This window comes from Eretmochelys imbricata, chromosome 14, assembly GCF_965152235.1.
Source record: "Eretmochelys imbricata isolate rEreImb1 chromosome 14, rEreImb1.hap1, whole genome shotgun sequence".
NCBI classification, from domain to species: domain Eukaryota; kingdom Metazoa; phylum Chordata; order Testudines; family Cheloniidae; genus Eretmochelys; species Eretmochelys imbricata.
Window position 1 is genome coordinate 3520644 of NC_135585.1, and position 23432 is coordinate 3544075.

General features: G+C 48.9%; 1 protein-coding gene across 1 annotated transcript; it reads right to left on the bottom strand.

Moving 5' to 3' along the window:
* Positions 1 to 4130: 4130 nt before the first annotated feature.
* On the bottom strand, positions 4131 to 13906 carry RPL38 (ribosomal protein L38). The gene is made up of 5 exons (XM_077833802.1): positions 13803 to 13906; positions 13566 to 13592; positions 13145 to 13205; positions 10331 to 10453; positions 4131 to 4209 (listed from the first exon to the last, which is right to left on the bottom strand). The coding sequence occupies exons 2-5, from the start codon at positions 13566 to 13568 to the stop codon at positions 4184 to 4186; spliced, it is 213 nt and encodes a 70-aa protein (XP_077689928.1). The 5' UTR covers positions 13569 to 13592; positions 13803 to 13906; the 3' UTR covers positions 4131 to 4183.
* Between the last annotated feature and the right edge of the window lie 9526 nt (positions 13907 to 23432).

Consider the following 23432-nt stretch of genomic DNA (forward strand, 5'->3'; position numbering starts at 1 on the left):
TTTTCCCCCTTGTTTTTTTTTCTACCCTCTCCCCCCCCCCCCCCCCCCCGACATTCTGGTTAAACTTGGATTTATGCTGGAAATGGCCCACCTTGATTATCATGCACATTGTAAGGAGAGTGGTCAGTTTGGATGAGCTATTGCCAGCAGGAGAGTGAGTTTGTGTGTGTATGGGGGTGGGGGGGTGAGGAAAACCTGTATTTGTGCTGGAAATGGCCCACCTTGATTATCATGCACATTGTAACATCAGCCACACTATCAGAGGCTCGTTCACCTGCACATCCACCAATGTGATTTATGCCATCATGTGCCAGCAATGCCCCCTCTGCCATGTACATTGGTCAAACTGGACAGTCTCTACGTAAAAGAATAAATGGACACAAATCAGATGTCAAGAATTATAACATTCATAAACCAGTCGGAGAACACTTCAATCTCTCTGGTCACGCAATCACAGACATGAAGGTCGCTATCTTAAAAACAAAAAAACTTCAAATCCAGACTCCAGCGAGAAAACTGCTGAATTGGAATTCATTTGCAAATTGGATACTATTAATTTAGGCTTAAATAGAGACTGGGAGTGGCTAAAGTCATTATGCAAGGTAGCCTATTTCCTCTTGTTTTTTCCTTCCCCCCCCCCCCCCCCCCCCCCCCCCCCCCCCACCCCCCCCCCCCCCCCCCCCCCCCCCCAGATGTTCTGGTTTAACTTGGATTTAAACTTGGAGAGTGGTCAGTTTGGACGAGCTATATTACCAGCAGGAGAGGTGAGTCTGTGTGTGTATGGGGGTGGGTTTTGGAGGGGGGTGAGGGAGTGAGAGAACCTGGATTTGTGCAGGAAATGGCCTAACTTCATTATCATGCACATTGTGTAAAGAGTTGTCACTTTGGATGGGCTATCACCAGCAGGAGGGTGAATTTGTGTGGGGGGGGTGGAGGGTGAGAAAAACCTGGATTTGTGCTGGAAATGGCCTAACCTGACGATTACTTTAGATAAGCTATTACCAGCAGGACAGTGGGGTGGGAGGAGGTATTGTTTCATATTCTCTGTGTATATATAAAGTCTGCTGCAGTTTCCACGGTATGTATCTGATGAAGTGAGCTGTAGCTCACAAAAGCTCATGCTCAAATAAATTGGTTAGTCTCTAAGGTGCCACAAGGACTCCTTTTCTTTTTGCGAATACAGACTAACACGGCTGTTACTCTGAAACCTGTCATTGTAGGGAGAGTGTTCACTTTGGATAAGCTATTACCAGCAGGAGAGTGAGTTTGTGTTGTGTGTGTTTTTTGAAAAAAAAAAAAAAAAAGAGGGGGGGGGCTGAGAAAACCTGTATTTGTGCTGGAAATGGCTCACCTTGATTTTCATACACGTTGTGAGGAGAGTGGTCACTTTGGATAAGCTATTACCAGCAGGAGAGTGAGTTTGGGTGTGTGGTTTTTGGAGGAGGGTGGGGGGGGGTGAGAAAACCTGGATTTGTGCTGGAAATGGCCCACCTTGATTATCATACACATTTAAAGAGAGTGGTCACTTTTGATGGGCTATTACCAGCAGGAGAGTGAGTTTGTGTGTGTGTGTGGGGGGGGGGGGGGGGGCGCAGCAGAGGGTGAGAAAACCTGGATTTGTGCTGGAAATGGCCCAACTTGATGATCACTTTAGATAAGCTATTACCAGCAGGAGAGTGGGGTGGGAGGAGGTATTGTTTCATGGTCTGTGTGTATATAAAGTCTTCTGCAGTTTCCATGGTATGCGTCTGATGAAGTGAGCTGTGGCTCACGAAAGCTCATACTCAAATAAATTGGTTAGTCTCTACGGTGCCACAAGTACTCCTTTTCTTTTTGCGAATACAGACTAACACGGCTGTTACTCTACTACATAGGAGTTGCCCAACAATATTACTCAGAAATGATCAGTTCTTTGAAGATCCTGAATCCTGGCAGCAGCACAGAACAGCTGGCACAAAGAAGAGTGCTTTGGAAGCCTTCTTGATGAAACGCAGCATATGTGGGGAAGAGAAGAGGAACTTAACCTAAAGCACTGACCTGAATCTCACATGGTGTGAGGTTGAGCCATCTCAGCTTAATCCACCCGGAAATTTCCACAAATTCAGCACACTGACAACAGGCAGATCCACTCTGCCTGCTGCAGAGAACTCTTTATCCTGGGCAGTTAAGTTATTCAGCTCAACCCCCTCTCGCCAACCCACATTTGGCTAGCGAGGCTTCAGAACTGGGGAAGAAGCTATGAGGCACCCATGTGTGTGCCCTTCTCTGGGAGACATGGGACACTTAGCCCAGAGCTCGTATCAGTGCTGCCGAATCTAACTGCCAGTTAAAGGTTCTGCTTTAACCATCACTCATCTACCCCTTTGTTCTGCTAGACTAAGCTTAGTAAAATCAAACCACTCTGAAAAGCATTAGCACTAAAAGGTCGCACAACAGGGGCTTCCAAACTGGTTGTGGAGAGACTAGCTAGTCATATGGTGCTGGCAACTCCAAGTTCTCTAGCTGCTAAGCAGGAGTGGGCAAACTTTTTGGCCTGAGGGCCACACTGCAGTGCAAAACTGTATGGAGGGCCAGGTAGGGAAGGCTGTGCCTCCCCAAACAGCCTGGCCCCCACCCAGCTCAGAACCCCCCCCCACCACTCCTTGTCCCAACCACCCCCCCCCAGGACCCCCACTCCTAACTGCCCCCTGGGGGACTCCACCCTCTATCTACCTCCCCCCGCTCCCTATCCCGAGTGCCCCCCCCCCCCCCCCCCCCCCAGAACCCTACCCGCTATCCAACTGCCCCCTGCTCCCGCGGGCCGTAGTTTGTCCACCTCTCTGCTAAGCTATGCTACAAGGCTAAAAATACAACAAACCTCTCAGTTTGCCATGCAATCAGTCCGTGTGCAGGGATGCTATGTGATTGCAAACCAGCATATGAACCCACAGACACTTGCTAATCTGAATTCAGTCTGTACTACAGAAAACCACAAACCCCAGTGCTGAACTGTCAGAAAGTTCAGTGCAGAGCCCTGGATGGGTAAACTTCTTAGAACAAAGGTGTAACACCCCCACGCTTAATGTCTCTTAAGAATTCAAGGCTTAGAGCCAGCGACCGGCACCGCTGCCTTCTCAGCATGGGGATGGAAAGCTTGGCAACTCAAGAGGTTCTATCCCTCTAAAATCAAGTTTGCCATCTTCTTTCCTCAGTTTGAAGTAGCGATTGTTACAGCAGCACCAGCCAGACCCTGTGGGAGGTGGGAGTGGCCTTAGTGCCCGTCTCTCCCAGCGAGTTCGAAGGCATCCAAGCCCTTTGGAGGTCAGGCTGAGAACGCGGCATTTTTTGCTTAACTGAACGCTAGACAAGAGAACCGGAACTAACAGGGCCAACTGCAGCCCCAGCCCACGGGAAGGAAATCTCGGCATTACAGCCGGTGAACCTGTGGGATGCGAGCCACGAGTGCTTTCCCTGCACGTTAGCACGAGCGTGGACACGCCGCAGTCCAAAGAGCTAGGCCTGGCCTACCCACAGTTTTGCCAGCTCTTACATGTCAGGTCAGGAGCACGGGGGGAAACCCGCACCAACTGACAGCTCTGCCAGGACAAGCCCCGGTGCAGACGCAGTTATACTGGCTCCAGCTCTGTAGCTGGCATAGGTGCGTCTCTACTAGAGGAGCATGACGGTATAGCTGCTGCCCTCTTCGTACTAGAGGCAAGGTTTGAGAGTGATGTCAAGCAGCAACTTCCCACGCTGGTGTTAGTGCCTCCATCTCTATTCACTTCTAGAAGTGCCGGCTGCGCTGGGCTAAAGAGACCCAGCACATTCGGACGCTGTTGATAAATGAAAAGCAGACCATATGGCAGCTGATGATAACTTCATCTGAATAGACTGAGGGGCCAACCCAGCACGTGACCCACGTATCTCTGGCCAGCAAGCCCTGGGCTACCACCTCTTTCAGTGGAGTACAGGTGGTACAGGCATGGCTCCTGCAGCTACTCCAAACTGCCGGCTGGGGTAGCACGAGGACCCTGGCCATGCTCAGCTGGGACAGAGCCTGCCCGTTTGATGACATTCCTCCTGGAGCAGTTACATAAGCAGCAGTAGGTTGGTCAAGTCATCCTTCAGAAAAGGAAAGCCAGACACGCAAGAGCAGTTCCCTCTTTTATTATCTCACACCTGAAAAGCTCTGAGCACGACTGGTTCACTTCAGCTCCTTCACAGCCAAACCTGAAGAGAAGGAGGGAAAAAGAAAGGTTGAGTAGCTAAAGAGAGATCGATCACACTCATCATTTCTGCTTGCCTGGCTGTGAAACCCTGTAACAGGTGCACTGCATCCTGGAGACAAGCTGCTGAAAGGACTGTGATCCCCAATGACAGGTCAGGAGTGGATTTCTCTGCCTGCCTAAAGCCTCCAGACTTGAGACCTCACTCCCATAGCTTTCAAAGCAAGAGCAGTTGCTCAGATGCTGCAAGGCTAGGGCCAGATATTCTGTTCAGAATTAATACTGGGAGAGAGTCCATGATTTTCTTACAGTAGGCGGGGCAGCAAACCCCACTGCTGCCCCAATGGAGGGCACTTAGCCCCCACACCTGGAATTCAGCACCAAAAAGCCACTTGAATTGGGCTGACACATCAAGAATGGTTTTGCTGATCTCAAACTCCATGGGATGGGCAGGGATGGTGTCCTTAACCTCTCTTTGCCAGAAGCTGGGAATGGGCGATAGGGAATCGTCAAGTGATCCATCCCCTATTCTGCTCATTCCCCTCTGGGGCACCTGGTATTGGCCACTGTTGGAAGACACGATACTGGGCTAGATGGACCTTTGGTCTGACCCAGTATGACCGTTCTTATGGTAACACCAGAACCTCTCCTAGTAGCAGACGGCTATGGCAAGAGGGAATTATCTCCTTCCCCACTTACAGTCCCTTCATCATTCCCTTCAGGGCAGGACTTGCAGTTCACACTCTGCCCACGAGTGCATGTGACACCAGGGGCTCCCGGAGGAGCACTGCCAGACAATCAGAGTCCTTTGGGTGTTATCGGATCTCTACTGCTGGTGCCTCAACCACCTCTCTGCTTGTTGGTCCATGTTACCCCATATGCATAGTCTCATTCACCCTTTTAATTGAAGACCATTACTTTCTGCGGTGACCCTTGTGGTCAGCCTCATAAGCGTCTCCCATATTTTAGCAGCTCTCTTCCTGCTCTCTTTAAAAAGCGTCACTTTCATTACGTTAACACATGAAACCAGTGACTGCAGGGCTGGACACTTCTCCGACACTGGACTCCGGCAAAGCACAAAGCGAACTACCAGGAATAGGGGATACACAGCCAGAAGCAACAAGCCCCTAAGACAATGGGACATGCACAGCATTCAAGTGATACTAAGTGAACCAAAATTAGACAGACAGGGCAACCCCGCCCACAGTAGTTCTCCCTATGAGGTGACGTTTAAGGCATAAGGTACCTCTCCAAAAAAAAAAAAAAGGGCCATATATTTGGAGTTGAATGCCCCCACCCTACACTCACCCATGCAGTATGTCATTTGAAGCTTCTTTAATGTATGTGCAGATGAGGTGTGATGTGAGGCTATCAAGTGGGGCCATATCCCTGTAGGCACAGTGAAACAGTGGTACCGAAAATGAGGACGTATCATAGAATATCAGGGTTGGAAGGGACCTCAGGAGGACATTTAGTCCAACCCCCTGCTCAAAGCAGGGCCGATCCCCAATTAAATCATCCCAGCCAGGGCTTTGTCAAGCCTGACCTTAAAAACTTCTAAGGAAGGAGATTCCACCACCTCCCTAGGTAACGCATTCCAGTGTTTCACCACCCTCCTAGTGAAAAAGTTTTTCCTAATATCCAACCTAAATCTCTCCCACTGCAACTTGAGACCATTACTCTTCGTTCTGTCATCTGCTACCACTGAGAACAGTCTAGAGCCATCCTCTTTGGAACCCCCTTTCAGGTAGTTGAAAGCAGCTATCAAATCCCCCCTCATTCTTCTCTTCCGTAGACTAAACATCCCCAGTTCCCTCAGCCTCTCCTCATAACTCGTGTTCTAGTCCTCTAAAATTTTTGTTGATCCTCCTTTGCTGTTCCAGAAACACTGCAGTGACTATAGGTTTTACTGTTTAAGTTACACACCGTAATGTGGTGTTTCCCAGATAAAGATGGTCATTGGTTTTGCAAGGGCAATTTTCCCCCTACAAATAATGCTGTTTGGCACGTGACAAAAAATGGCAACTATCAACATTTTGCCATGTATTACCATGAATTGGTTTCATATCGCAGACTCTCAATTGTCCAAGTACCCCACAAGTGACTGTAATAGTCGGATATTTTCACTTAGAATTTGCTGACCAGATCAGCCTTACATTGAAGGTTGTGCAGCAGTAGCAGCTGACTGCATATGTCCATAGTTTGTCTGGCAGAGTGGATAGATACAATGTACATGAATTCCTAATGTCATGCTGCTCCATTTGTAAGCTTTTGCACATACAACGTAGCGTCTAGTCTGGAATGTCTATGCATGTAGTCCTAGCCTTTGAAATAGTCGAGAACAGTAGTTCTCAACCCAATTAGCATACAGTTGCAACCCAGATGCATGCTAAAGGCTGGCGAGCCCCACGCGGCCTGGGTCTGGGCTGCTGCACAGCTGCCCTGCCACCCGGTAGGGTCTGGGGCCCCTGCTGCCTGGCTCTCCACCCAGGGCTCTGCTCCTGGCCCCACTCTGTGGAGGGGGTCCCTGGGCAGGAAGTGCTGGGGATGGGGGGGAAGAGAGAGAGAGAAGCGACACTGTGGTTCTCAACCTGAGGCCCAGGTAACACGCTGTCAGCTGCATATGCAGCCCACAGTGATAAATAGGTTGAGAATCACTGGTCTAGGAACTAGCTTTTTAATTCAGTGACACTTATGCACAGGTTAGCATTAGTGTTAGAGGTAACATTCAAATTATGAATATGCAAAAGCTATGAGAGAAAGAAACGGCCTAAGAACTAGTAATGAAGTCCACAAACAAGTCCTTGCCCCTGCACTGAAGAAGGATAAAGATCATGTTACAGCTCTTACTAACCACTGTCAGTAACAATGACAAATTCATTTGACCCTGAATCACATCCAGACATGCTTAACATAATATCTACCTGTACATCGGATGTTGCATCAGACAAGAGTCTACTGAAAACAAAAGACGTAGGTGAAGAACAAAAGGAGAGATTTGAGAGAGGTGCACTTGATTTCTGATGGGATCCGTACCTTCTTTAGTCCAGCCAAGAAATCAGACATTTAGTCTAGAAAGGGAGGGACAGTCATTACAGCTGTCAGTCCACAAATTGCTTTCCACAGAGCCCTGTCCTTAGAAAATGCAGGGATGATGTTTCAATGGCAACTGTTCTTAGTTGCCCAGTAGGACCTGTGCCTATGTCCTCTTCCACACTGATGGAACAATGAGAACTGACAAAGCTGAATTAGGGCATCAAGCTGAAAGAATCCATGAGTTAAGAGCATGCAACAAAGAAACCACAGTGTACATCAGAGATGCTGTGGCTGTCACACAACTCATGGCTACAGAAAATTACAGACATTCAGTGAATTGGCTGCTCAGTACCTGAGGCAGGCGCTAAAAGGATGTGACAAAATTAATTCTATAATCAAAGTTTTTGACAGATATGACAACAGTAACTCTGTGAAAACTGCAGAAAAACAGTGCCAGACAGGACATAAGGTTGGATGCAAGAGTTACCAGAGGATGGGTGGACACCCTGCACCTCCATGGAAAAAGTTTAGAAACATGGCAGGCAACAAGCAGGCACTTGGTAAAATTCCTCTGTGAATATGCAGCTGAGCGCGCAGGAGCACACCCGCTCCCTTTTGCTGGAAGCTTTTCCAATAGTGAAGCAGTGAAGCCCATCACCCGAAGAGGGCTAAAGAAGCCTAAGGCTTGTACAGTATTCACAAGGAAGCTTCTGCATTATGTACATGCCAATATGACGTGTGTGTCTCGGTGTCAAAGGAGCCGTAGTAATTAGGTCCCCTGATTCAGATATTTTGGTCCTTGCTGTTCGCTAATTTCCAAAAATGGAACACACGGATAACATGTGGAGTGAAACAGTCACTGTTACCAGCACAACTGACTAGCATTACCTCATCCCTGTGCATGCAACTTTTCCACACACTCACTCCTGACTTCTGCAGTACACACATTAACAGGATGTGACCCTGAGTCATCCATATTTTGTATTAGGGGAAAAAAAAAAAATCTGTTTAACATTGTCAAAGCAGATGGAGCTTACTGCTTCAGAGACCTTGCCAAACTGGGAAAGAGATGGACAAGGTGCAATTTCTGCAGCAAAGAAGTTGGTAGCAGTGCATGACCAGAGCAAGAAAGAAAAAGAGACCCACAAAGACCTCAGTTGATTGTACCTCAAACTAGCCATCAAAAAGGCAAGTGTCACTGGCCAAACTCCCACCATGTCAGTAGTTTTGAAGAGCACGTCAGGACACGCTCTTGGCAAACAAAGATTTGGATGCCTGTGCACAGATATTGGATCACCACTGCAACATGGATGGAAAAAGTGTGGATGAACTATTTCCTGTATGCTTCAAGGCCCCAATGACACCTGATCTTCAGCAAGATCTTATTTGTGCCTAAACCAATAACAGTTGCCAGACAATCAACTCTGTTGCAGTCAGGACAATTTTCCCTGCACACACTGTTGTAACCTACACACTCGACAGAGATCACGATGATGAACGAGATGATGTTGACTAGAAATGTCACCAGTGCTATTACATTTCAATATTACCTGTATCAAATTTTACCCTTTAGATTGTTGTTGTAACACTTTGAAGTATTTGCATTGGTTTCTGTTAGTTTAATGACTATTATTTCAAGACATAAATTTGAGTTTCTTTGACCCCAAAGTTGTCATTTAAACATATTGATGGTGTCATCATTCATCCGTTTCTATGGTAACGGCAGCACTTGACAGCTCCACATGCTCTCATCTTAAAGGAGACATAATAAGCTCTCAAACGATGCATGGGATGTGCGTAGGTGTAGAGCAGAGGCAGGCAGACTTCTTCGCCTGAGGGCCACATCGGGTTTCCAAAATTGTATGGAGGGCCGGTTAGGGGAGGCTGAGTCTCCCAAAACAGCCAGGTGTGGCCCAACCCCCGCCTCCTTTCTGACCCCCCTGCTGGCCCCATCCAACCCCTGTTCCCTGTCCCTGACCACCCCCCACCCCCCGGGATTCCTGTCCCATCACCACCCCCTGCTTCCTGACCACCCGCGGACCCCCCACCCCTGACTGCCCCGTCACCCCATCCAACCCCCCCCCCCTATTCCTGACTGCCCCCCCCCAGACCCTTGCCCCATCCAACCCCCCTGTTCCCCGCCCTCTGACCACCCCGACCCCTATCCATACCCCCTGAACTCCCCTGCTCTCTATCCAACCTCTCCTGCCCCCTGCCTGGAGCACCAGCCGCCCAGAGCACTTGGTCAGGCTGCGGCTCTGCAACTGCGCTGCCTGGCCACCCAGAGTGTTGCTCCGGTGGCAGAGCGAGGCTGCGGGGGAGGGGGAACAGCAGGGGAGGGACCGGGGACTAGCCTCCCAGGCCAGGAGCTCAGGGGCCGGGCAGGAGAGTCCCATGCACCGGATGTGGCCCGTGGGCCATAGTTTGCCCACCTCTTGGGTAGAGGGTACAGTAAGTTGACCAAATCAGTGTGTCTGCTGCTCCCCTATTTCATGTACTGTAGAATACTGTGAATGCCCCCAGCTTACAGATCCGATCAAGCTGAGGGAATGAACGGTGAGCCAGAACGAGCGTCTGTGCTCCATAATGCAGCGCTACCCTTCATCAAACATGTGTGTATTCTTTGGCAGCTCTTGTATGCGCAGGAAGAGCCATTTCACACATCCCCTGCTCAGCCTAGCAGTGTGAGGCTCTCAAAAGTAGAACAAAGGGGGTCCCAAAGCCTTCACTTTCCTGTTCCACTTCACGTCACAATGAAAGAGGGGCGCCAGTTCACTGGTAACTCTAGATAACACAAGTTTCAGAGTAACAGCCGTGTTAGTCTGTATTCGCAAAAAGAAAAGGAGTACTTGTGGCACCTTAGAGACTAACCAATTTATTTGAGCATGAGCTTTCGTGAGCTACAGCTCACTTCATCAGATGCATCTGATGAAGTGAGCTGTAGCTCACGAAAGCTCATGCTCAAATAAATTGGTTAGTCTCTAAGGTGCCACAAGTACTCCTTTTCTTTTTAGATAACACAAGAGGCTGGTTATAAGTACTTTGAGTGCTATATAAAATACAGGACACCCTCCCCCACAGTCAGTTACCTGGTGGCAGGGACTGCTTCAATTTCTCAGCCTTCTCCTTGTCTGTGATGACCAGAGTGTAGAGATACCGGCTGCAGCGCACCTTAAATTTCACATTGTCTTTGTTCTTCTTGATCTTGACAGCTGCAGTAGAAAGAAGCTGGAGTTAGCACATCGTTAGTGCCTTGCGCACACAATAACTTTTGCAAGCCACTCCAGCCAGCCAAGGAAAGTCTCAGGAACCCAGTGAAAAAGTAGCCCTCCCACTACAAGGCCTTGCACACCAGTTATTCTGCCTCAAATGTTTAAGTGCAGAGCAGAATTCAAGACTATCTAACCCTGGCCACCCTACTGCCATCACAAAGGGGCACAGTGAAAATCCAGCTCAAAAACCTCATCAGTTTGTTAGTGTCAGCTGCAGCTGAAGTGTTTTCACTGGATTTAACTCACTCCAGTCAGTAAAGAGGATAGACCACATGAGGATTTCACAAAGCAAACAGCTGTATATTTCAGGCTATTGTCCTCCAACACACACACAGAGAACTTAATGAACTGAAATTTATAGTGCCACAAATTCCAACAGAGTGAGATAGTTTAAGTGTTATAAGGTTGTATTTACCCTTATGGTCTTTTTGCACATAAACAACATTTCAAGTTCCACCACCATGTTTTACATACAATTCAAGTTATCCAAGGCTGCAGAAGATGCTTTAAATCCAGTTTTTCATCTTTGTCTTTTAGAACCGATTTAACTAGACTGTTCCTTCAAACATATGAAACTGTGCTTCTTAGCCTCCCTTCTTGAAGCAGAGTATGAAAAAGCCCCAAGAGTTCTGCATTACAGAAGCTATCAGAGGTTTACAGAACCCAGAACTGGCTGAAATGCTTTTTAAAAATGACATTATCAGCCATAATAATGTTTCAAGTACTACACCATGCCCTCACCTCTTGCTCACATAATGGGTTTTACAAAGCCCATTTTCAAGTATTTTTCCTCTTTGTTGCAGTGCAAGACCCACACAAAGAATGGAACAGTGTAAATGGGGCTCTCAAACTAGGTCGTGACATTATGTGGGGCTTGCGAGCAGTCACCCCAACCCTAAAACCTGCTTTGCATCCAGCATTTATAATTGTGTGAAAGTGTTTTTAATTTATAAGGAGGGTTGCACTCAGAGGCTTGCAGTGTGAAAGGGGTCACCAATACAAAGGTTTGAGAACCACTGGGAAACCACACACGAAGTACTGTCAAATGCTAAAAGCAAACCGAAGAGACATTTCTCATTTTGCAATTATAGTCATCTTAGGTGCCACCTGAAACAATAGCAAGTACGACAATTACAGGCGAAAGAGTGATTTAATGGTGCCTCTTTCAAAAGAATATGAAAAGCTTTTGATATTAAATATGTGGCTGAAAGGCTAGACTGAAACTGACAAGACACATGATCATACCATAGTTGCAAATAGTTTCCAACATCACTTATTTGCCAAAACCCAAGTGCAAGGTTGTGTGTCCCTGTTCACCACATTCCCATGAAGGGAAGGAGCCGCACTCCTTACACTACTTGAGGTGCCCCCATAGCATCAATTCTTGCAGGAGAAATGTAGTCCTGAACTTGGGTCATGACAAAACAAACACAAACGCAGTTTATAAGAAAAAACAAACTAACATTGGTATAACCACAGTCAGGCTCTCTATTTAACAGGCATTGCAATTAGCCTCTACTTGCTTTATTTAAGCTCAGATGCTGCTATATTTATTTAGTGATTGCCACTTCCTGGATGATTATTTTTGTAGCATTCAACACAAGGTATGAGAAAACTATTGTAATCCCAGAATTTGCTCCGCTCCCCATCTTACACCATTTAATCAAGGTCACCATGTTAAGTACCAATCCAATGAGAAACCACTACTTTTAGACAGAGCTCCTCAGGGCAGGAAGTGCACCTCTACTTAATACACATACTAACACTGCTATATATTAATCTTAAACAATTGAATAAGTCACTAACACATTCATTTGTGTTGGGAAGAACAGCCCCCACGCTTGTTACAAACGGAAGTGTGTGGGTCTAGACCAGAGTCAGGTTTATGTCCCCTGATAGGAACAGGATTTACCCATTAGTAGCAGACGTGACAAGATTTTGTCAGTTATTTTTAGTGAAAGTCACAGACAGGTTGCGGGTAATAAACAAAAATTCACAGAAGCCCGTGACCTGCCCCTGACTTTTACTAAAAATTCTTGGGGGTGGGGGTGAGAGAGAGCATGCCCACCACTGTTCCGGAGGTAGGGGCTGACCCTTGCTGAAGCCCAAGGAGACCGGACACCTGCCAGCTGCTCCAGCATACCAGTGGGCTGACACCTGCTCCAGCTGTGCCCCAGAAGTAGTCCCAGAGGTGCTGGAAAGTCAGGGAATCCAGGACAGAATAGTAGCCTTAAAGATGGTGAACAGGATCTACACTGAGCAGTCATTCATGGTCAGTCCTGTGTCAACTAACTAAGACTCTATACAGTTGCCCTTGGACAGGAAGTTGTAGCATGTGGGCAAGCCCCTGACCAATCGTCTAACGTGTACTCATAGGCTCCAGGAATTTAAGTCCCAACATCGCTCCGTAACAACCATGTGGCCATAGCTAAACATATAAGTAAGCAGACATGCTGTGGGGCCCAAGCACTCTGTCTGCACTAGGGTAAAAAGATTCCCTCCCTTCAGCTTCTACGGAGGAAAGCCCTCTTTAGCACTTCAACAGGAGATAATTTTTTAGAAGACAGACGGAAGCCAAGTAGGCCCCATGCAGGGCTTCAACCCAGCCCCTGGGCAACTAGTACTACTCACATTTGGCATCCTTTCTCCTGGCTGTAAGCAGGAAGTCTTTGATCTCTTCGATTTTGCGAGGCTGGAAATACGTACATAAAAAAAAATTTAAATTATTATTATGAAGACTCCCTATCTGGAACACCACTCAGCTTGGCGAGCTGCGGGAGGCATGTGTCCCCGACCCAGCCAGCCCTAGGCCGCTCAGCTGCCCGACAGTGGGCTCGCACCAGGGAAATGCTCCGCCAGCTCCTCTCACCCGTGCCCACCCTCCGGGGCACTGGGGGAGCGGGGCGTGAGCCCAGGTCCCCAGAGCAAATGGGGAGAGACTCCCCGCAGGGCCGGCCCGCCCTCGCCACGCCGCAGGGGCCCCCCAGGGCCCGGCCCGCCGTCCCGTCCCGCCCGAGACCCAGGCGCCCATCACCCCCACGTGCTGGCTCACCATGGCGACCGGCCGGGCAGCGGGGACCTGCGGGAGAGAAAATCCAAGATGGCGTCAGCGCGGGGCTGGGGGTGAGAAGCCCCAAGCTCGCCCCTCCTCGCCCCCACCCCGCCAACCGGCCCGCCCGCCTGGCCCCACACCCGCTCCCCCGTGTCCCTCATCCCCTCCTCGGGACCCCCCCACCCAGCCCCGCCGAGGATGCCGGCGGATCCAGCTGCGCACCCCCCGGACACTCACTCAGACAGCCACAGACGCGGTGGTGAAAAGGAACAAGTACTTCCGCATCCGGGCACTTAAACCAGACCCAGGCGGCTACTGGTGCCGAGAGCAGGCAAAAGGCGCCGGGGGGCGCTCACAGCAACACAAGTGAGGAGGGCTAGCTAGCCGGAGACGTGCTGGTTTATTTGGGACCCTAGGTTTAGACAGGGGTTACAGTGTGTGGTTGTGAGGGGGGTATTGGTGTCGTGTTTGCTATTGTCTTCATTGATATGAATAGCTAAGAATAGTGCTGTCGATTTTTATTACAATTATACTAATTGTATTAAGATTTTAATTAATGATAAACAATTAATTCACAACTCACGGTTGGGGGGTGTGTGTGCCTTATAATATTTCCTTTGCTGGTTAGTCCGGATCTACTAATATTGCATTACTCCCAGCTGGGGGTCATTGTAGACACGACCACGTTTTTGTTAATGTAGAGTTGAATGCCATCCATTGCAGTTTCTTGGCTGACTGTTACAACCTCTCTTTGCTTAGTGCTATGATCTGGTTCTTCCAGCATGTTACCAGCTGTTATAAAGAGCATGGGGATCAGTTGTTTTCCATGTCCACTGACGGTAGGAGAAGAAGCAGTGGACTTAATCTGCAACAAGGCAGATTTATGTTAGATGTTAAGAAAAACTTTCTAACTCTAAGGGTAGTTAGGCTCTGGAATAGGCTTCCCAAGGGAGCTGTTGGAGTCCCCATCATTGGAAGCATTTAAAAACAAGTTGGACAAACACCTGTCAGGGATGATCTAGATGTTCTTGGTCCTGCTGCAGCTCCGAGGACTGGACTTGATGACTTCTCGAAGTCCCTTCCAGCCCTATGTTTCTATGATACAAGAGGAGAGAGTATGCTTTTTTTGTGGTTAAGGCAACCACAAAATGAGACTGGGTTCTGTTTTCAGTTTAACTCCAATTTTGCTGTGTGATTTTGGACACGTCAAATCCCCCTGTGTTGTGCCTCAGTTTCCCCATCTGTAAAATGGGGGTAATGACACTACTTTATATGGTGGCTGTGAGGCTCAGTTCACTAATCTGAAGGCATCAGAGGGAAGCTGCTAGAGAAGAAGAAAGCAGGGTGTGGTTAGGGCTATCATTATTTATCAGGTTAATTATGGCAGTGCCTGGGGGCCACCTAAGAATGGGGTGCCATTGTGCTAGGCACTGGACAGACAGAATCAGAGACAATCCCTGCTCCAAAGAGCTTACAATTTGAATAGAGCAAAGGGGCAGGGAAAAGTTTAGAACACAGAAGTGGAGCCCATCTGGGTTTGTACAGTGCCTAGCGCAATGGGGGCCTGGTCCATGATTGCCACGCCTGGGTGCTGCTGCAATACAGATTATAGGACCGAGCTGGTGGCAAATTAGATCTGCAATTTTTACGATGGTGGTGCCATTGTCTCCTTTTGGCTTCTAAGGCAGAGAACCACCAGAGTTTTCAAAACAGAAAAATATTTCAGGCCTCCTTTATCCGTTAGGATGGGCACAAGCCTAGTTCCCTCCCCACACTGTGTCCCCCAAGCTGTCCTGTTCAGGGCCCCCTTCAAAGAGCTGCATGTCAGAGCTAGGAATGTAATGGAACAGTTCATCCACGGGAGGGAGCTTTAGCAACGCTTTAGCACCCTTGCACAAAGTCAATGTAAAGAGCAAAGCAGCCTGGTCCCAGGTATTGCATTGGGTGATGACCCTGGGAAAGGTTAGCCCTCCCCAACAGCCACGGCTCAGTGTGGCTTGCTTTGTCCCGAACAGTAATCGGGTTCCTTCTACATGGCATCCTCAATCCATCGGTCGTGCTGCTGCCATCCAAAGAGCAGCCGTGGACTGGGGCATACCAGGCCTTGGAGAGAAACTGGATCATTTGCTAAGGGCTAAGCAAATGTTGGGTTTAGTGCTTTGCTGGGAGTTTAGGGGAATGGGGCGGTAACAAGCCAACAGGGCCAGGGGGCTGCTTGACACAACAGGGCCAGGGGGCTGCTTGACACAGCAGGTGCCTGGCTGTGAAAGTGACATCCTCCAACAAGGGGATTGCATCAGGAATTTCTCCTGGGTGTGAGTTTCTCTCTAAGCACCTTTGCCCTGATTCCGCTCGCTGGGATTTAGAAATGCTAGGAGCCCAGGTCCTGGGCGGACGCATGTCCAGCTGGCTGTGAGGGGAATGGTGAGGAACAAGGGGAAGGAACAGATACTTCACTGACAGTGTCCCGATGTCTGTGGGGCTGCGTTGTTGAAAAGCTGCTTCTGCACTCCTCTATGGGATGCATTACTGAGACCAGCCCTCCCAGGATGGGCAGATTCAGCCGCCACCAGCAAATGAGTCATGAATAAGTAGGAACTTCAGGGGGTTTGGAGGGGTATCTATCCAAAATATATGTCCAGAGGCTTCACCCACTGTTCCTTTCCCTTCCGGCTGTACCTGTATTTCTTCTAATGCACCTGGAGAGACCCAGTAACCTGCTTCCTCCAAACCCCCAATCTCCCCTCCCCCTGATCACTATGGGAAGGGGGGGTGACTTTGCTAATACTTCAATTTTGCATCAGTTTCCATCCTTTGATCTTAAAGCACTTTACAAAAAAAGGCAAGTCTCATCTCCCCGCAGATTTCAGGTGAGGAAACTGAGGCCCACAGAGCAGGTCAGTGCCGGGAATAGAAACACATGGGGCTCTGAAACCGCAGCTCGTCTGTCAGACAACTGAACCAGCCTGGAACAAGTGAGGGGAGAAGGCTGAAAGCTCAGGCTTTGCTGGCATGATTTCTCCTCTCCGCTCCCAGCCAGCCCTAGGAAGGAGAGAGACAGGCTTGTATTTATCATGAAACACACACACCTCTGTGTGTGTGTGTGGGGTCATGCTGGAAGTCTGGGCAGAAGGGTCAGGTGACTTAGGACACTGGTGGCATAGTTTCCCCCAGCCCTAGAGCACAAGCTCCCCCTCAAGACAGTACCAAAACTCCCTGTGAGCTGCACGGGAGCAGGATCAGCCCCTTGGGCCAGGAAACTGGACCATGGTACAACAGAGACAGACCGGAACCAAGACACCAGCCAGGAACCGCTTTAAGGAACTTTGGACCCTGATCAGCATCTAGGCGTGAGCTTTGCTCCAGGCCTTCTCTACAGTCTGGGTGAAGCTCTGGAGCCAACTCCTGCCAGCAATCAATCAGTCCAACCTATCAGCTTTACAGAAGTTTGGATCTCGATCAGAACTTTTATTTCCACATCGGTTTTTCTACCATACCCATCACCAGAGCATCTGGGCTTTCCCCCTCTGGGCTCTTCCCTACAAATCCCAGTAAAATATCTACTGCTGGGACAGAAGATAAATTAAATGGACATTTCTACAGATCTAGCAAAATTATACTGGAGTGAAGGAGAATTCATCTTCACCTTAAGGGACAAAATTTTTTCCTATCTATCAAAATGTGCATGGGAGAAGGAACATTAGATCTACAGAAAGGGACAGACCCTTTCGACTAAGGGGCAGGGGGCCAGCCTATCTGCTTGTACATATCTTATGTTATGCAGCAGGAGAAAGGAAATCAATAGAGCTGTCAGGGCTTTAATGCATTCAGTATTGCAAACTCTGCAATCACCGGAATCACCAGATGGATGTTTCAAATTAAAAAAAAAAAAAAAAGGAAGATAAACACCTGCCATGCCAAAGGGGAAGTGGGAACAGGAATAAGTATTGGGGGAAATTAAAGGCCATAAATCATTAGAACCTGCCCAAAGTCCAGGACGTGTTATTTATAGGACAGTCCCTTTAAATTAAAAAAAAAATTGCATTAGCACCACAGGGTCACTGGCTGTTGCAGCTTGGGCTTGAGCGTGGTCTGTCCCTGTAAGCGTAAAGCCCTGTTTCACAGCACCTGCTCGTAGCTGTAGCATGGTTGGGAAAAACCAGAGCTTGGGGGAGCTTTATAAACACTCCTAAGGGGTTCTAGCAGCCTGGGGAGCGTTAGAGCCTGCTGCCCCAAAACACAGGCTCCGAGAACTTGAGACACCAGGACGTTGCTGTGGGATATACCAATAGCAGGGCTTTTAGCCTCTTTGCAAACCAGACACTAGTGGGCAACTCTCATTCTACCAAGACAGAGGCCCCCTTGTTCTGGGTGCTGCATGGACTCCTAGCAAGAGAGTGCCCTTGCCCCAAACAGCTTACAGTCTAAATAGACAAGACAGACAAAGGGGAAACTGAGGTGCGGCGAGAGGGGACATGTGACTTACCTTATGTCCGTGGAAAGAGAACCCAGGTCTTAAGTCTCACTCCATTGTTCTGCACACTAGAACACACTGCCTCCAAATAGACCCACTATCCACACTCCTCATGCACCCAGAAATGGATGCATCATTTCAGGGTCTTGAGGGGGATCATAAAACCCAGGGAGGATATTTTGAAAGTCAGGTTAAATGTGAACATAAGAACGGCCATACTGGGGTCAGACCAATGGTCCATCTAGTCCAGTATCTTGTCTCTGACAGTGGCCAATGCCAGATGCCCCAGAGGGAATGAACAGAACAGGGCAATTTCGGGTGATCCATCCCCTGTTGCCCATTCCCAGCTTCTGGCAGTCAGAGGTGTAGGGACACCCAAAGCATGGGGTTGCGTCCCTGACCATCCTGGATAATAGCCACTGAGGGACCTGTCCTCCATGAACATGTCTAACTAGTTTTTTAACCCAGGTATGCTTCTGGCTTTCACACCATCCCCTGGCAATGAGTTCCACAGGTTGACTGAGGGTTGTGTGAAGCACTTCCTTATGTTTGTTTTAAACCTGCTGCCTATTAATTTCATTGGGTGGCCCCTGGTTCGTGTGTTATGTAAAGGGGGTAAATAACACTTCTATGCTCACTTTCTCCACATCAGTCATGATTTTATAGATCTCTATCCTATTCCCCCTTAGTTAAGCTTTTTACTAAGTCTTTTTAATCTCTCCTCGTATGGAAGCTATTCTGTCCTCCTAATCACTTTTGTTGCCCTTCTCTGTACCCTTTCCAATATATCATTTTTGAGATGAGGCGACCAGAACTGCAGGCAGTATTCAAGGTGTGGGCGTACCATGGATATATAGTGGAATAATGATATTTTCTATGCCTTTCTTGATGATTCCCAACATTCTGTTTGCGTTTTTGACGGCCGCTGCACATTGAGCAGATGTTTTCAGATAATTATGCACAATGTCTCCAAGATCTCTTCCTTGAGTGGTAACAGCTAATTTAGACCCCCATCATTTTGTCTGTGTAGTTGAGATTATGTTTTCCAATGTGCATTACTTTGCATTTATCAATAGGGCCCTACCAAATTCATGGTCCATTTTAGTCATAGGATTTTTAAAATAGTAAATTTCATGATTTCGGATATTTAAATCTGACATTTCACCATGTTGTAACTGTGGGTCCTGACCCAAAAGGGAGGTTTTTTTGGGGAGGGAGGCGTTTTGCAAGGTTATTGTAGGGGGATTCAGAGTAGCAGCCGTGTTAGTCTGTATCCGCAAAAAGAACAGGAGGACTTGTGGCACCTTAGAGACTAACAAATTTATCTGAGCATAAGCTTTCGTGGGCTAAGTTAAGGTGAGCTCACCTTAACTGATCACTCTCGTTATAGTGTGTATGATAACACTCATTGTTTCATATTCTCTGTGTATATATATATATATCTTCCTGCTGTATTTTCCACTGCATGCATCTGATGAAGTGGGTTTTAGCCCACGAAAGCTTCTGCTCAAATAAATGGGTTCATCTCTAAGGTGCCACAAGTCCTCCTGTTTTTTTTTGTAGGGGGATTGTGCTGCTGCCCTCATAGCTGGAACCTCAGCCAGCAGCTGCCACTCTGCCACTGGCAGGGCGCTCGCTGCCTTCAGAGCCGGCCGCTGCTCTCTGGCCACACAGCTCTGAAGGCAGAGCAGAAGTAAGGGTGACAATGCTGCAATCCCCCTACAGTAACCTTCTGACCCCCCACCATGACCCTCTTTTACGTGAGGACCTCCAGTTTGAAAAACACTGGTCCCCTCCATGAATAACCTGTATAGTAGGTTAAAAGTCCACAAAAGACCAGATTTCACCGGAGAGACCAGATTTCACGGGCCGTGATGCATTTTTTACAGCCATGAATTTGGTAGGGCCCTATTTATTAACACTAACTTTCATCTGCCCTTTTGTTGCCCAGTCACCCAGTTTTGTGAGATCCTTTTGTAACTCTTTACAGTCAGCTTTGGATCTAAGTACCTTGAGTAATTTTGTATCATCTGCAAACTTTGTTATCTCACTGTTTACCCCTTTTTCCAGATCATTTATGAATACAGGAAGTCCCTGGTATACGTCTCCCCTTTATCCGTTGTTTCGTATATCCATCGCACATCAATAGGGCAACATGTTCTGATTCACATCAGTCCCAAGCCACATATCAGTCGTTTGCTGTACTGTAAGTTGCAAAGGACAGATATGCGGATCGGGACCAACGTGAATTGGAACACGTTGCCCTATTGATGAGCAACGGATATGTGACAGATATGCATAGCCACGGGTGGCCCGCAGCCCACTCACTTAATATCCAGATCCATCCCCACAGTCCTGGTTCTGCTCCCGCTCCACCCAGCCGGTGTTCCAGCTGGGGAGCAGGGTCGGGGGGCGTGTCCAGCTCTGGTGCTTGTGCTGGGGAGCGAGGTGGGGCGCGTGTGGACTTCCAAGCCCCTGACCCCCACTCCCTGGCTAGAACGCTGGAGCGGGACAAGCCCCCACATCCCAACCCTGCTCCACGGCTGGTGCGCCGGGAAAGCAGAGCAGGGCAAGCCCTCGTGCCCTGATCCCGATGCTCTGCCAGGTGGAGCGGGGCAAGCCCTTGCACCCTGGTCCCTGGCTGGAGCACTGGGCGGAGTGGGGCAAGCCCCTGATCCCTGGCAGGAGCACAGGAATGAGCGGGACAAGCCCCCATGCCCCGATCCCCAGAAGGAGCACTGGGCAGAGTGGGGCAAGCCCCTGCACCCTGATCCCACTCCCTGCAGGAGCACTGGGCGGGCGGAGCAAGGCAAGCCCTGAGCAGTGGGGGGGGGGGGGCAGAGTGGGTGGGGCTGTAGGGGTTCACATTTTTACGGGGCCCCCATTTTTCCAGGAGCTCCTGGCCAGAGCATCTATCAGCCCCCCTGCACGGCCAGCCGGATGGGGGAGAAGCAGCCAGATCTTTCCTACCCCTCCACTCCCCCATCATTGCCCGCCCACACCGGGCCCACCCAAGTGTCCTCTCCTGCCTACACTACTGCTGTACCAGTGCGTCCCCAGTAAACGTCGCTAACAGCACTGGTCTCAGGACATATCCTTCGGGGAGCCCGTTATTTAATGCTCTTCACTGTGAAAACTGACCATTCATTCCTACCCTTTGTTTCCTATCTTTTAACCAGTTACTGATCCATGAGAGGACCTTCCCTCTTATCCCATGGCAACTTACTTTGCTTAAGAGCCTGTGATGAGGGACTTTATCAAAGGCTTTCTGAAAGGCCACGTACACTGTATCCACTGGATCATCCTTGTCCTTATGTTTGTTGACCCCCTCAAAGAATTCTAATAGATTGGTGAGGCATGCTTTTTCTTTACAGAAGCTGTGTTGGCTTCCCCAACACATCATGTTTATCTGTGTGTCTCATAATTCTGTGCTGATAGTTCCAACCAATTTACCTGGTACTGAAGTGAGGTTTACTGGCCTGCAATTGCCAGGATTGCTTTTGAAACCTTCTTTAAAAATCAGCGTTACAATTAGGTATTCTCCAGTCATCTGGTACAGAGGCTGATTTAAGCGATAGGTTACATATCACAGTTGGATTCACCCAAGAGTTCTGAACGAACTCAAATATGAAATTGTAGAACTACTCTCTGCTCCTGGTGATTTATCATTGTTTAATTTATCAGTTTGTTCCAAAACATCCTCTCTTGACGCTTCAATCTGGGACAGCTCCTCAGATTTGTCACCTAAGAAGAATGGCTCAGGCCTGGGAATCTCCCTCAGATCCTCCGCAGTGAAGACCAATGCAACAAATTCATTTAGCTTCACCGCAACAGCCTTGTCTTCCTTGAGTGCACCGTTAGCATCTCGATCGTCCAGCGGCCCCATGGATTGTTTGCCAGGCTTCCGGCTTACAATTTGTTTGGCTGTTCGTGTCTGTGTCTTTGCTCCAACCCCTCCCACCCCACTCATTCTCTACTGTCACTCAGCAGCTTCCTGATTATTTTTAAGGGTTTGTAGCAGGAGAGCAATAACTGGAGCCCTCACACTGCTTTATGAGGCAATAACCCAGCTCCCTGGCTCAGGATAATACTCGGTGGCCTCCTATGGGGACTGGCTTACAGCCCATTAACCTGTGGGGATGGGCTGTTATCACTCCTCGCAGCGGAGACCTTCACCAAGGGGCATGCACTTGGAGCCAGGGCAGGGAGAGGGGAGTGGGAAACATAGCAGGAGAGTGGCGGTCCAGAGGTTGAGCTGGGATGTCTCCCTTCTGCCCCACAACTCCTGCAGCTTAGACCCAGAGACAGCTCTCAGACCCCCATTTCCCTGGTGACCTGGGAGGCTGAGCCCATCTGTCTCACTCTGGCCCTTGGAGAGCTCCCAGTGCTGGCGCATGGGGAGTTTGGAGTGTGCCAGGATGGAGCCTCAGGAGGCCCCTGGTTGGTGCTGGAGCTGGAGCACCCCCCTCTGCTCCTAGCTGCCATCACCAGGAGCAAGGTGGGAACGGAGCTGGCTTGGATGTTGGAAGCATGAGCTGGGAGCTAGCAGAGGGACTCGGGGAGGGGTTGAGACTTGGGCAGCGGGGAGGGCAGAACTGGGTCACACCTGCCAGCCATCAGCCACGGGTGTTGAGGTCCTGGCCTGACACTTCAGCCTGGCAGGCAGGGAGCTTGCACCTTACCGGGACCCGGATATAGGCTGGAGAAGAGCTAGGGGAAGAGGCTGAGGTGGGAGGGGGTTAGGGGTGGGAGGCAACTGGAGAGGTCCCTGCCCTGGGATGGAGGAGGCCAGCAGGAGTGAAGAGAGGAGACCAAAGGCACTGATGGTGCTGGCATAGTGGACTGTCAAGGTTCCTTCCCCACTCTGAACTCTGGGGTACAGAGGTGGGGACCTGCAAGAAAGACCCCCTACGCTTATTCTTACCAGCTTTGGTTAAAAACTTCCCCAAGGTACAAACTTTGCATTGTCCTTGAACGCTATGCTGCCACCACCAAGCGTTTTAAACAAAGAACAGGGAAAGAGCCCCCTTGGAGACGTCTTCCCCCAAAATATCCCCCAAAGCCCTACACTCCTTCTCCTGGGGAAGGCTTGATAAGAATCCTCACCAATTGGCACAGGTGAACACAGACCCAAACCCTTGGATCTTAAGAACAATGAAAAATCAATCAGGTTCTTAAAAGAAGAATTTTAATTAAAGAAAAGGTAAAAGAATCACCTCTGTAAAATCAGGGTGGTAAATACCTTACAGGGTAATCAGATTCGAAACATAGAGAATCCTTCTAGGCAGAACCTTAAGTTACAAAAAGACACAAAAACAGGAATATACATTCCACCCAGCAAAGCTTATTTTACCATCCATTAAACAAAAGGAAATCTAACGTATTTCTAGCTA

Bases quoted from the DNA above. Each gene is read 5' to 3' on its own strand.
- RPL38 (XM_077833802.1), bottom strand. The intron at 10,454-13,144 runs GTGAGTAGTACT...TTTCTACTGCAG, and splicing joins CAGGAGAAAGGATGCCAAAT to CTGTCAAGATCAAGAAGAAC. The intron at 4,210-10,330 runs GTAACTGACTGT...CCTTCTCTTCAG, and splicing joins GAAGCAGTCCCTGCCACCAG to GTTTGGCTGTGAAGGAGCTG.